Below are 14,511 nucleotides of genomic sequence, written 5' to 3'. Positions count from 1 at the left end.
ATGTCAATATTTCATTTTTTAAAACTGGCACAGTTGTTTCCTTGCTGCTTAGTGAACCCAGTTTGTTTTCAGAGCAGAGCTAAGCATTTGTATTGGTAGGTTGAGGCACAATTCAAGTACTTTTAGGAATCTGTATGTTTCAGAATAAGTTGGAGCTAAATGACTTAAGGATTTGTCTGCTCTGCCCCTGCCTCTGTGTAGGTGTCCTTATAGAACAACATGTCTAAAATTCTGGGAATTTGATGCATTTTTTTAGAGCTAGCTGTTTTAAACACAAAAACTCTTGATCTGATTCTGTTTGCATTAAAGGTGCTTGCCCTTCTGTGAGGATTTGCCCTTGACATGAGCTTTATGGGTGTGCTGGAAAGAACGGGCAGTGCTTGACTGGACTGGGGTGGATGGCGCTCGTGTTTGGGTGGCACAGGCTGATGAGACGGGATTTTTTCAGTATGGTAATTAAAGCACTTCATGTTTACATTAGATGTTCCATAGATTTTGGCTATTCTGAAATTTCTAGGGGAGAAGGTGAATGAGTAGGATCTGTAAGCCTGTTAATGGTTTTTGTACTGCTGCACTTGCAGGGTAGTTTGCTACTGATGCAGATGACAGCATAAGTATGAACTGGTCAGAATTTGCTGGCTCTGTCCCAGATGAGGTTGATGGAAAGGATGCCAAGGAAGGCTGCACGTCAGAGCTGCTATTTCCAGTTTGCCACCAGCTCTGGCCTTTGGCAGTGGGAGATGCAGGAGAAAAACGTGCTTTGAATTTGATGTGACTGGTAATGTCTTGGGAGCTTAAGGATGTGCGATTCATTATATATGGAGCTCATCCTATATAGATGACCTGTAGGCCTGTTGCTGAGCATGGAGAAGAGGACGGCAGTTGTCATTTGGACACTTGTAATCCTAGGTTGTCAAAAGTCTTGGATCTACATTCAGTTCTGGGACTTCAGTAACTGGAGTTGTGGCGAGTGGTAAAGGAAGCACTTGTTTGTCCTTTGCTCTCTGCGAACAAGAGATACATGATAAGTGGTCATCGTCAGTGCAGGCAGAGAGGATTTCCCTGTCCTCCTTGCCCTGCAACACGTTGAAGTCGTATATAATCAGAAAAGGCTTTTCTCAGTTTGTCCACAGTGTGTTTTGTACCAGTGTTACCTTATCATTCTCAGCAACGCATGAGATACTGCATGCACAATGTTAAAGTATTTCAAGTCCTCTGTAGACACAGACTCATAGATGTGCACTGATGCTGCGTAGAAACAGACTGAATCTCTCTGTTTTCCCTCTGTGGTAACTTGCTTTACCCTTGAGTCTGTGACCATGGGAGGGTGCAAGGGGGGTGCTCTGTCCCCCCTGAGATTGTGTAGTGTTACCTGAGCAGCACCAAATGGTGATGGAGTCTTGGCATCTGAATTTAGGTAACATGTGTGGTCTGTGAGGCTGTGCCCAGGTTTTTTTGTCTGGGGGTGATTTTTTTCATGGTGCTCATAAATATTTTGTAGAGTCTGTCACCAAGTGTTGCACACCACGGGTGCCCAGAGGTGTCTGTGAGACTGGGACAACAGTGAAAACGGGAATGACCACATCTTGAAGGAGGAGACTCTAGTGAGCTGTTCGACTGGCCATGCTTGATTGTCCCTGTTAATACTGACTTTTAACACCACAAGTAATGAAAAGAGTTTCCAGCAGTAAATTTTCTGCATCTACTTTATTTGTAACATGGATGGCAGTGGTTGTGGAAGTGAGCCAATGCAGCGCTGCAGCTGCTGCATCCTAAACAGAGTTTTGAAAATTAAATTCACTGTTACAGCAGGTGTTGCCTAACCTTTGCTTGGCCACCTTAGATTTATTACAGTCCTTTCCGCCGATACAGAATGTTACCTGAAATAATTGAATAGCGCGTATTCCCATTTTAGCTAAGGCAACCACTTATGGTTTTGGTCTGAAGGTGGTCGAGTCCCTTGGTGTGTAACATGTGCCGAGTGAGAATCAGGGAACCCAATGCTGGGGTGGCTGTGCGGGTGGATGCTCATCTGGGCTGTTTTGATGATGTTGGGGAAGACCAGGTGTCTTTATACTGGTATGACTGGTTAAGGAGGCAGGCGTGTAGATGCCAAATGTGGGAAAAAAATACATCTTTAAATCCTGCCTTTCCAAAACCAGCTAAGTATTATTTACCTGTTAGGCCATCAAAATTCCGGTTTCCATTTGGTTTCAAGAATTATATCACAAGGGAGATAGGTTTGTGTTGTGGTCTGAAGCTCAGCAAATTTGTATTAAGACTTTGAATTTTAGGAAAACTTCTTCCAGTGGCACTGGAGAGAACTTGGTGTGACTTTTTTCTCCTGAATAGCTCTATATTTTGGGGAGGAGAGGTAGGAAGGAGCTTGGGGACTGTATATACAGAAAATTAGCCAGTTCGATGGGTGAACATTTTGACCTCAACCCCCATGTTTTTTCTGTGCAGGTTAGTGTTTTGGGTGTTACCAGGCCAAGTTTCATGAAGACCAGACTGTAATCTAGCCTGAAGGTGATGAGGTCTTGGACAGCACTTCAGCTTGGTCTCAGCAATTCGTTTTGAACGTTACATTGTCAGAGTTGAAAGTACATATAAAACAGTAGCAACAAACAGCAAAATCTGAGCATGGGTGATGGTTGGGCAAGTACTGCTGGGTCAACACAAAAGCAGCTGAACTGGAACTCACCTTGTCTAACCTTTCTGTTTGGTATTTCATGTTTCTCCAGTAATCTCTTTCCCAAAAGTGGGAGTTACCAGACCATTTCAGTGCAACAGTGTTTGTACAACATTGATGGGAAGAAGGCTTTCTATGAGAAAGCTGAAAACTTGTCCCAGTTATCCCAGGACTGACCAGATATCCTGTGGCTCTCAAGTCCAGAAGCAGCACCTGAAATCCTCCTGTTCTGCTGAGTCATGAGCAGGCAGGAGGCTGGAATTTGTCCTGATGAAATCTTGTGCTGCTGCCTGCTGCATATGGTCATGGCAAAGGCAAGAGATCAATAGGAAAAAAAAAAATCGAAGCAAGTATTTAAAAAGATGGGGGGGGGGTGTGTTTCTATGTCCCTTAAAAGCGAAGGGTGCTTCAGACACTGAGAAACTTGTCCTATTTCTTTTAACCTTGTGCCAGACTTTTATGTGACACTGGATTGAAGCAGGGATTGCTGTCTGTAGCTTTTAGCTGTATTTTAGCAGTAGTTTGTCTCATCTGTAGAAATCACAATTCTGTTACAAGCATGAAAAAGGGTAAATGAGACACTTCCTAAAGGTCCTTTTATTTTTCTTTTTATTTTTCCAGAAAACACACTCAAGGACACCTGGGCTGTCTTGGGTTTGAGCTGCTTGTGAGCTTAGTCCTACCTGTTCTCTTTTTCATCTCCCACCTCCGTGCGAGACCATTGCTTTGGGGCATAACAGGGAATTGCCACAGACCACTTAGAAATCTTTACGTGCTACTTCTGTAATTCGCTGTATGCCTGTCATACTATCAGAAGGATTTCTCTTGGGGATTTATACTGATGAAGGAAAATATTTCCTCGTGCTAAGAGAAGCGGCCTGCCTTTTAAGACAGAAAAAGGCAATATAGTATGTGGCATTTAAACTTTCTGACTCTCTCTCAGTCTTCCTTCATTTGCCCTTGTAGTGAGTGTGTGTTTTCGTGTTTCTGGGGGTTTTTGTGTGTTAAACAATGGCTGGACTATGGTGTCCAAAGGCAGTTCCCTGTGAGAAATTCACTACCCACAGGAAAACTTGGCTCGTGGCCTGTCTGTAGCCCAGGAGGGTTTGCTGGCAGAGCCCCTGAGATGCCGGGGAGCATGTGACGGCCGGCTGCGAGGGCAGGCTGGCTCATCTGCGCTGCCAGAGTCGGGGGAAAGACTGCAGAAAGTTATTCAAGGCTGCCCTTAAAAGTTTAACCTGCAAAGAGGCTGGCTAAGTTGTTGCTAGTTTTCGTTGGTTTTAGAGCTACCTTTGCTATGTGCGGAAATGCAGCCTTTCTCTGCATCGTGGGGGTTTTCTTCAGAGCCGCATAGAATAATAGCTCCTTTATGAACGTCTGTGTTATTGAGGTTATTTACATAACGAGGAGCTGATCCTGTTTTACTTCTATCCGCCGTCTGACCCTTGGAAGTTTGCGTTTATCGGCGATTTCGCTCGCTGCCTTACCAAAATGCTGCGGTCAGCAGGGAAGGTGGAGCCCGGGCATGGGCTTCCCTGCCGGCCCCAGCACGGTCGGCCGGTGGCTGCGCCCGGTGATGCCGCTGTGACTCACCCCGGTTCCCCGCACCAAGCCAATGGCCCCGCCGTGTTTCTCATCGGAGCGGCCTATGCGCGAGCGCCCAGATGTCTGACGTGGCTCTGCCGCGGGGAGGTGTCAGCTGGGATTTCGGAAAGTCAGGGCCCGCTGCGTCAGGGCTCGCCAGACTGAGTAATTGGTGTAGAATCCAGGCCGGGCCTTGTTTGCAGAGGGGAGGCTGTCGGTGGTGTGGGGATAGCCGCTCTGCCAGTCACGCTCGCCTGTGCCGTGGGCCCAGTGAATGCAAATATAAGCTGATCTCAAGTGAGAGGTCTCAGCTCAGTCCACCTCGGCTCTGTCTCATTGTCCTCCCAGATGGGGCTTTGCCTGCAACTTGTTCAGGGAAGGAGTTAGGAAATGCTGATGGAGGGCTGTGGGTGATAGGTGACAGCTGCTGCTTATATGCAGAAGGAGCTAATAGATTGCTTATCTGATAATTAGTCCCAAGTTTAGTTGGGGGAGGGGGGAACTATCATTATCGGCTTTATGGCCAAGCAACTCATTGCATGTCAGTCCAAGACTGTAAAAAAAAAACAAGACAAAAAAAACCCCAAACAAACAAAAAAAACCAAAAATACCTCACCAAACTACTACCATCTACCTCTTCCCTGGCCCCACATAAGAAAATGAAATAAAAATTATGTGCCATGTCACTGATGGAAATCTATTTCTGCTTTTCTTTTGCTGTGGAAGCCTTCTTTAGGGGTATACAGGGAGAGCTCATCCTGTAACGGAGATGCAATGCTTTGTTTCTACCCCGGTAGGTTTCCCCATGTCCGTGACGTGTTGGCCGAGGCTCTGCGGCTCCTCTCCGCCCTCGGAGCGGCCAGTCGCTGCCCTCTGGACTCCGTGATCCCCGACGGGCGTCATGAGCATTGCAATCCCTCTGGGCGTCACCACACCAGATACGTCCTACTCCGACATGGCTGCAGGATCGGAGTGAGTGTTACCCCATGGAGGAGGAGAAGAGGAGGGGAGGGTGTCAGAGGGCTGCCCTGGAGTGGGGCTGCAGGATTGGTGCTGGTGCTTTCTCCACTGGGGAGAAAGGGGGTGCTGGTCCACTGGCTGTGTGACAGATGAATGCAGAGACAGACTCTCAGTGTTTAACAAATGCAGTGTTACAGAGATTGGTAAGTTTGACACGGGAGATGGGGAAAAGGAGAATTCTAACAGTACGAGGCACTCAACCATGAGTTTTGTGTCAGCTTGGCTAGTAAGTCTATACTCGAGTGCAGACAGTTGTGCATTTGCTGTACCCTTGCTTGAAGTTGGCAAGGTACAAGCCAGCTCCTTTCCCAAAAGCTATGTCATATGAGGGATCAATGTGCTGATCCTCCCTCTCAGTAGAGTCTATTGCTTCAGACTCAGTACCAATCTTACATGACTGATTTCTGGACCCCTTTGGAGCTTGGCTAGAGATGTGAGACAGCATCAGCCTGTGCAGACTCCTTTATTTTGTTTCTGCCCCTGAGCAGGTTCCAAGAAGCACACCTCAGTGGGCAATCCTTCAGGGTCCCCACCACAGGACCCTGTGCAGGGCTCTCACTGCAGTCCTGTCTCTGAGGCCTGTTGGAGGGGACTTACCATTTCTTTTAAAAAGAGTCTGCTTCTGCAGGAGTCAGGAACATTCAACTTCAGAAAATATTGCATTGTGATCTTTTCTCAAAACCCGTGTTAGAATGATGTCAGCTCGGATGAGTACTATGTTTTTGTTGGGGGCGAGAGGGAGGGCTCAAGTTATTTCTGTGTGCTTTTACCTCCTGCTTTCCTGCATCCTTTGAAATACAGACTATAGCATCTCTTTACAAAAATTTACAAAGGGCATTTTGGAGACAGATTTCCCCCATGTGTTATTTAAAGGTACCTACTGTGCAAATACCTGCTTGTCAGATTGATTAGTGTAGAACAGATATTGCTCCAGACTCTATTAATTTTCAGCTGTAAGAGCAGTAGGCTAGGGTATGAATCATTGTTTTTCCCTTCCATCTTGCCCTGCTTTGACTATGCACAGAGTTTGACTACACAGTTGCACTCTCTGCAAGACTGCTAATGCTCTTTTTTGTCTGTCTTGGCACTGGCCCCATTCTAGGCATTCTTCTTCGTGATGCTTCATTCCATCCTAAAGCCCATATTTTTACATGTTTTTAAACAGGGAGTCAGAATCTAGTAAGTCATCTGCAGTGGGTATATGATCCTTCACTTTTCAAGATTTAACATTTCAGTATTGCTTGTCACCATGCTTCTCCCACACCAGCACTTTAAAGAGTCAACATGCAGGAATTTTAAACTGTTTATGACAGGAGAAAGAGTGCTAAATAGTTTACTCATATACTAGGCACTTTGCTTTCAGAGCTGAGCATGGTAGAACGGAGAGCCAGATATATCTACACACGTCCCTTGTAGCAATTAAATATCAAAAAGACTGTCTATAAACCTTCTGCAAAGCATTTTCTTTTTCCCTGGTTGTAAGAAATTTGTAGGTCCAACTTGAGGCTAGGCTGGAGTGCTTTGAAAAAAGGCTTTTGAAGATTTCTGAGTTGGTTTCTCTGTCTGTTTTCTAAAAATTGGGAATGCCGGGACTTTATTCTCCAGGCTTTGCATTGATGCACTGTTACTTAGTGCTGAAGTGTCCTTCATGAATCTGTTCAAAGTTAAGGCTATCCTCCGCTTCTTTGAAACTCTACTAGTTTGATGCATGAAGTCTGGGGTATCTGAGCTTCTTGTCTCTTATAAGGGATGGAGTTCAAAGATACGCATCAGGAAGGCCGTGGGAAGGTAAAAGGAAAACTAGCTGCCCCTCTTTTCAGGCTGAGCTTTAGCATCTTCCCCTGGCCTCTGATACAGAGGGGAGGTGAAAATGCTGAAGGGTGTTTGTGTTCATCTGAGGGTGGCATGGAGGCTGCAGAGTAGTTACGCTGTGTTAGTCTGACTGCATATTGGAAGTTGTTGAAGCTCCTTGGCAGGCTGCTGCTGAGGAAGCATGGGCCCCAGTGTTGTTGCCCCTGGACACCGTTGCACCAACAGTCTTGAAGTTTTATTGCTAATGCTTGCGGCAGCATTGCTGGTATTTGAGGCTGACTGAAGTTAGGAATGTGGGTGACTTGGACAGAGGACAGATCTGCTGCTTAGGCTCTGTTCCTTCTAATATTGTTTCTGAAGATACAGTTAAACCTGAATGGATTTAACTGTGTACCAATCTGGAAGTCCTAAAGGACTGTTGCAAAGATCCAGCAAGGCTGGATTATGTGGCAAACTCTGCACGGTGTCTTTTATTAAGAAATGTATCCTCTGAGAGGTATCACCACCTGTATTTCCTGGTTTTGACAATTTAGCTGGCTGTAGTTACATTGAAAACCAACTGAATTTATCATGTCATGCTCTTGAATCCTGAGCTACAAAAGCGTGGTTTGCACAGGTTTAAGGTCTTCTACTTTCTGCAGTTCTTTGTGCAATAAATTATTGCTCCCTTTATGTTACAAAGACAGATCCACCTTACTCCAGAATAAGCCAGAAGCTCAGAAGGTTAGTGCGTTGGAGAGTATATCAGGTTGTGGCAGGGTGGGGCAAACTTCAATGCAGCAGAGATTTCAAAAACTAGTAGGAAGTCCAAAGGGCACAGGGGTTAGTGTTCTTAGGTGGTGCCTAAATGCTGCCCCACGCGTGACCACTGGCCATTGTTCTTTGAGTACTGCCTGATTCACGCTGACAATGTAGGAACCACTGAGAATCCTGCAAGATCTCACCAGAGCAGCAGAGGTCCAAGGTAAAGTTTTCCTTTACACTCTTTTTATTTCCTGCTTGCTCAGCTCCATGCTATAATTTTGAAGAACATTTTACCTGCAGATAGGATTCAGTAATATTCTGCTGTATTCTGATATGGGCCCTTCTTCTGATCTGTGCAGAGGTTAGCTGACTTGTATCTTCTACTTGTAACAGACAGTGTGTTTCCTTGCTTGTATTCTGTCTGTAGCCTCATTATCTAATATTCCCTGCATTGAACTGCAGCTGTCCCTTTTCTGAGTAGGGTTTCTGCAGCTTTCTGCTAAGGATATACCTTTCATTTTTAGCTGTTTTTTTTTCACCACCATGTGGTGGAAGAGTGCATTGTACCTCAGCAGCAAATTTCTTGTTCAGCACATTGCACACCATGTTGCTCTATAGAAAGCGCATGGCAAATCTGATTTGTCTGTGGCCACTGTCTGTCCAGGTCATGAATTTTGTTGCCTCTTTGTAACAGGAATCTCCAACTCCTGGTAGTTGCTGTCAGGACAGCTGCAGGTTTCATGCAGGCTTTATCAAGAATGTTGGATTCAGCTAACAATTAGTATCTGAGGGAGAGAGAAACAAGCACAGATGCAGGAAAGAAAGCTGCTTAGCTGCTATTTGAAATAAGCTGTTGCAGAGATAACATGGCAGTACTGTTCAGTGGCTTTAGATTAGGCTGGCTGAGTTCAGATGTGAATGCTGAACTAGACCCAACTTCCTCAACTATAAGGAAACTGAGCTTCTTACATGCTAATTATTTTTAACTTCCCAGATTGAGACCAAGTTTAATGAGTTATCCAGGGTGGCCCTTACTCAGTTCCTTCCCTCTGAAAGCAGGTTCATCCTGTACAACTTCTGCACACATGATGCCTGGTGAAGTGCATAATAACACCTCAATTTCGTGAAGTTTCTTCATTTTGAGCTCATGTGTTGAACAGAAGAGAGCAGTGAAATACTGGCACTAAAAAAATGATGTTGTATTGATGGGTTTTGCTTCTGGCCCTTTCTGCAGCCCAGAGTCTGTGGAAGCTAGTCCAGCTGTCAGTGAGAAGAATGTGTACTCCAGCCACGGCTATGGGGCCACCCAGAAACACAGCTATCGCGGGCTGCCTTACGCAGTGAGTACTCTCTCTGCAGTGAATCAGCTCTTTACTGTCTACTTTACTCTTTTCTCCTTGTTCCATAGTCTTTTGCCTGTTAAGCCTTAGGAGTTTTGGCTTATTTATTAGGGAACAGAGTTACAGCTGAGTTCTGCCATACATTTTGCATTTGTGTGTTTATTGTTTGTGAAGTCTTGTGTATTCTATAAAGCAAGCTTTATTAGTGTTCTAGGTGATAGATTTTTAACTGAAGTATATGAATGAAGTGTGAATATACATGAATACATAATATTTTCCTGGTGGTAATTTTATGCCCCGTTTGGTTTATTGTGCACTATTTATACTTGTTTCAACTGCGCAGACTTTCATGTTGGTAACTTATAGCTCTGAGAAACAAGGAACAGTCAGGAAGAGTGGGAGCATGGCTTCAAACTATGGGATGAACGGGACCTCACAGAATCATTGAGGTTGGAAGGGGCCTCTTGAGATCACGTAATCCAACCCCCCTGCTCAAGCTGACTCTGCTTGAGCAGGTTGCCTAGTTGTGGTTTGGGTGTCCAGTTGGGTTTTGAATATCTCAACAGATGGAAACTCCACAACGTCTCTGGGCAACCAGTTTCAGTGTTTGACCACTGATGTCATCTTGGATTACTAGCTGTACAACAGTTAATGTTGAAATAGCCTAGTTGTTTTCATAGGTTTTGAATTTAATTTACTGGTGCAGAAGAAAACCGTTCACATCTTTCAGAGCTATTGTTCTACCTTCTTGGTAGATCGAGGAATTCAGACTACTGTTTTACACCAGTTGTTAAATAATAACCTGGGAACTGTGGATTTGGGACTTCAGTTTCTAGGCATCATATCTTCACATTAAAAGTAGTACTGCAAATACTCGTTTTCAGGATCATAATTATGGAGCCCCTCCTCCTCCAACACCGCCAGCCTCTCCTCCTGTCCAGACCATTATACCTCGTGCAGAACTGAACGGCCTGCACTCACCTGATGAGGAGAACTCCGGGGACAGTGAGAGCTCCTCAGAAGGAGAATCAATTCCCACTTGGTGCCACTGCAGTGTCTCCCAAGATGGTTTCCTCCTCAAGTGTGAAAAGTGCAGGTAAGCTTTGGTGCAGTGCAGATCTGGACTGCTCCTTGTGTTGACTTCTCATACTGAACCGTGTCACGTTTGGGCTGTGGGACGGACTTCCTTTTGCTAACTGGAGCGTTCTTTCCAGTGCTTTACCCAGTATTGACCCTCCTCCTTTGCGTTGTCAGCCTGACAAGTGTTGGTGGCACCAGGAGTGGAGATGAGGATGTTAAATCGATGTTCTTATCATCCTGGGCCCCACTGAGGGCACGCATCTTGTGACATCCTGTTGAATTTCAAGTGACTTTACTCCTACAAACCAGCTTCAATTGTGCATTCTCCTTTGGCAGAGGAATGAGCAGGGGGAAGGTGATCAGACTCCGCCGCCGGAAGCAGGACAACGTGTCAGGTGAGCTTGAGGTTGTAATTCTGGTAACAGCGACTTTTGCTTTCTTTCTACAAGACCTTTGTCTTTTGGCTGTTGTAAGCATATAACCATGATCTGTGCCCGCTAATGTTCTTTGCCTCCCAACCACTGGGATTTTCTCCTCTCCTTCTGCCTCACCTCAGTTAGCTCTTGGGAAAATCACACTGTCTTGCGAACAGAAAAGGGTAATGTTCATCAGTGCCATTCTATGAGATATCAGAAGTTTGGGACACCTGTTCCCAGTTTGGGTGGGAAAACTGAGGTGGTATAGTTTTGTCAGGGAAGAGCTATGCAGGGTCATCAAGTTGTCTTGATGAAAATGGACATAAGGGTAAGCTGTTCTCTCTGGGATGAATAAAAACGTTGCTAACAAATCACTCCTCTCTATAGGTGGGGACAGCAGTGCAACTGAGAGCTGGGATGAAGAACTATCTCCCTCTACAGTGCTGTACACAGCTACGCAGCACACCCCTACAAGCATCACATTGACTGTCAACCGTGTCCGTAGAAGCAAACCTAAGAAGAGGAAGAGGAGTACAGAAAAAGCTCGCACTGCTCCAAAGGCCAAAAAGATCAAGGTGTGTGGAGTGAGACACAATTGCTACAGTTCCTACCAAATGCTGTGTGGAGTATTGTTGAGAGCAGGTTGACAAGCTGGCAGTTGACAAGAAACTTTTGTCTTTGTCAGGACAAAAACCTTTTGTTCCTTTTGTCAGGAATTGCACTTTCTGGTGTAATAACGTGACGCCTTGTATTTGTGACCTGCTAGACTACGTGGCTGCTGGTTTAAAAATTACCTTACTGGAACTCCACCCTTATTTCCCAATGCTGTCCATTCATGCTCAGAGCTTGGATTCAATTACATAGTTTCCCTTCTGCTCTATTAGGATTTGGGGAAATAGCTTTTGGAGTCCATCTGTTTGTGACAAAGGGGCAGTCTGTGAATGGAATGAAAAATGAAGGGAGCATGGCATTTCTTAGCAGGCTATGTTAAGGAATCTGGGCTGCAGAGCTTCTTCGCACTGTTCTTCAGGGACAGAGATAGTGCCTGTGTGGAAAACTATGTAGGTAGTGATGAACATTTGTTGAAGGATGACTTTACTGTCTTGTTTGTGAGGGTTTGAGGACTGAAATAATTTTGGATTGCTTATATTGGAATACAAGTGTGTGAGCAGCTGGTTCTTTCCCATCATCTGCTAGCTTTACCATGATTTTCCCCAGGTTAGGTTTCTCTTGAAGTTCTTCTGGTAGGCACTGATTAAATAAAAGACTGTGAGCAGGAGCCATGTGAGGTCTTCAGGTTTTTTGTTGTGAACCAGCTTCATTCTGTTGGCCCTTCCTTCTGTCAAAGCAAGTGGGGTTAATCGGGATAGTTTTGGTTTTGATCTTGAGATTTTTACTAAGTATGAGGCAGGCCTTTTTAGTTCAGAAATCCTGGCCATCAAGGTTTTCAGCAGTTTCCACTGGATTTGCATTGCAGAGTCTTTTTGTTCAAGTCCTTTGCTTCTTGTATAGGTCTTCCTGTAATTCTTGTCATCTTTTGTTAAGGGTTGGTCTGTTGGAGTAAGATCTAGTGTGGTTCTGGGACGCTAATTCTGAGGAAATACATAATAGTTTGGTTTTTTTTCTCTCTCTCCTTGTTCGGGGGACAGGCCTTTCGAGAGGGCTCCCGAAAGTCTCTGAGGATGAAGGTGAGTAGAACTGAGAACCCTCTGTGATGGTGGTGCGGTTTTTGCCCTGTATTTTGTATCTCTCTTGGTTTGCCTGGGGAATTTCTGATTGTGGGACAAACCTCAGAATAATCTTAAGCCTTACCATGCACCACAAGCAGGCCTATTCAAAAGGGTATCACAGGAATTGCTCCTTGAACCTTGCTTTTGCTTCACATAGCTTTCTGTAAGGTAATGTCATCCAGTTCCAAGAGATATGACTGATTCATGACACTTGGGAGTGGGGTGTTTGATGTGAGGGATGTAGAACTGGTTGTGGCCACTCTTCTGTGAGGTCAGTTATCATTTGATTGCATCAATGCTATTTTAAGCTTGGGCATCAAAGTAGTACGCAAGTTTAAATTTGGGAGTCCCTAGCAGTGTTGCCTTGTTTCTCTCCACATCCCCTTACTAGGGGTGGATGGGACGATTATTTATCTCTGACTTTCTGCAATACTGGTAGGTGTGGCTATCTGATAGAAAGTTTATTTGGCAAAAAAGTAGGCTTGCATTTTGAGCTAAACGTGTTCCTAGAAACACAAGAGGTGCCTTAAAGTACACCCAATTCCATCTGACCCCAGTACTGTAGCTTCTAGCAGGTGGCTCAGAGGAAATAGAACAGTCCTGTGGTGTGTCTGTATGTGCCTGTCTCCATAGTACGCAAGTGCCTTGAGAGAGTAAAAATGCATTAAAACTCTTAATGCTTTTAATATGTATGATGCAAATAATGATTGTTCTTCAGTGGTCCTTGTCACTAATACCTCAGTGGCATGTATGTCTCAGTCCCATATGAAGCCAGTTGAGTTACTGCCCTCTGGAATACTATTTGTTGAATTACTTCAACTATTGTAAAGTAAAGAATGAAGCTTAATTTTTTTTTTTTTTCCTACCAGCTTCTTTTTTTCCCCTCCCTTACAAGGTGGTATAAATGGATTACCTGATTTTGCCCTCTCTTCTTTACACTGCTTAGGGCTTGCCTTTGTAACCCTCTGGGTATTAGCGTATGCTCTACGTTCAGTTTCTTGAAACCCTGATGACCGTTTAGCTAGAAGGTTCAGAAGTATTTTCGGATCAGTCACTGCAAAGATTGAGATGCAGTCAGCATCATCTAGCATTATGTTGAACATGAGTGGGTTGACTGTAGGAAAAGCCTACATGAGATTTATTTGCCTTTGTGAGTTCTGTTCCTTCGCTTTTTTAATCTACTTAATTATTTTTCCAAAGTGACTTAAACTTTTTCTGGTTATGTACTAGCTTAATTTTCTTGTATGTAGCAGTGCCGAGGACCAGCTCTCAAGAGGTCTTAGTCCTGTACAGAGTTCTCTGTAGATTCCTAAGCGGCACTGTTGTACAATGTTCTGACGGATGCAGGTTCTGAAAAAGGTGTCCTCATAACTGGCACATTCTTAGCTTGGAATGGATTTGCCTTTTTTGTAGCATATTCATATGCTCAGACAGCTGTGGATAGGTTTTTCCCATTGTGTGCTAGGCATTCATTCTTTGCTGTTTGGTGCAGAATTCCCCTTCTGAAGCACATGCCTTGGATGAAAACACAGCTGAAGGGTGGGAGAATCGCATACGACTCTGGACAGATCAGTACGAAGAAGCCTTTACTAACCAGTACAGTGCTGATGTACAGAACTTGTTGGAGCGTCATCTAAACTCTAATAAAGAATACGTGGGGAAAACTGCTATGCTAGACACAATCAACAAAACAGAGTTGGCCTGCAATAATACTGTTATTGGGTCCCAGATGCAGGTAAGAACCATTGTGACAGAAGTGGGGTGGGTCAGGTCCTCTTGTTTCTAGACATAAGGTGTGGGCATGGGTGAGCAATATCGTAGCTGGTCATATAATTTCAGACCAATAGGCTTAGATTTGATATAAAAGGAAACAGAAGAGATGCCAGTACCAAGGCAGATTCAGAAACACTCGCATTCAGCCAGATCACTAAGTTGGGGATATTTTGTACAGTTCTGTGATATGGTTCACAGGTATTTTACCATAAATACTTTTGGTCACTGAATTGCTTGAGGCAGAACCAGATCTATCATTTGCTGGAGATAGGAAATTTCCTGCTTTCCAGCTGAGTTTTCCTGGTTTGTTGGGGGGGGGG

The 14,511-nt window shown here is 44.6% G+C and overlaps 1 protein-coding gene across 8 annotated transcripts in view; it reads left to right on the top strand.

The window, feature by feature from the left end:
- The first annotated feature begins 5,071 nt into the window (after positions 1 to 5,071).
- The window catches only part of SETD5 (SET domain containing 5), a 44,983-nt gene continuing 35,543 nt past the window's right edge, over positions 5,072 to 14,511 (top strand). For 4 of the 8 annotated variants that reach the window (XR_774607.1, XM_010571420.1, XM_010571462.1 and 1 more), the window contains exons 1-7: positions 5,072 to 5,248; positions 9,087 to 9,192; positions 10,077 to 10,288; positions 10,609 to 10,667; positions 11,076 to 11,263; positions 12,338 to 12,376; positions 13,911 to 14,153. Coding sequence is in view for 7 of the 8 variants with exons in the window: in XM_010571420.1 (XP_010569722.1) it covers positions 5,178 to 5,248; positions 9,087 to 9,192; positions 10,077 to 10,288; positions 10,609 to 10,667; positions 11,076 to 11,263; positions 12,338 to 12,376; positions 13,911 to 14,153 (918 nt within the window). In the remaining variant the exon portion in view is untranslated. Of the gene's footprint in view, positions 5,249 to 9,086; positions 9,193 to 10,076; positions 10,289 to 10,406; positions 10,668 to 11,075; positions 11,264 to 12,337; positions 12,377 to 13,910; positions 14,154 to 14,511 lie in introns of those variants that run through there. The other 4 variants (XM_010571429.1, XM_010571481.1, XM_010571445.1 and 1 more) reach the window with 3 other exon arrangements.

Source organism: Haliaeetus leucocephalus, unplaced genomic scaffold (assembly GCF_000737465.1).
Source record: "Haliaeetus leucocephalus isolate CR32 unplaced genomic scaffold, Haliaeetus_leucocephalus-4.0 Scaffold2, whole genome shotgun sequence".
In the NCBI taxonomy this organism is placed as follows: Eukaryota; Metazoa; Chordata; class Aves; order Accipitriformes; family Accipitridae; genus Haliaeetus; species Haliaeetus leucocephalus.
This window is presented reverse-complemented; position numbering and strand designations above follow the sequence as displayed.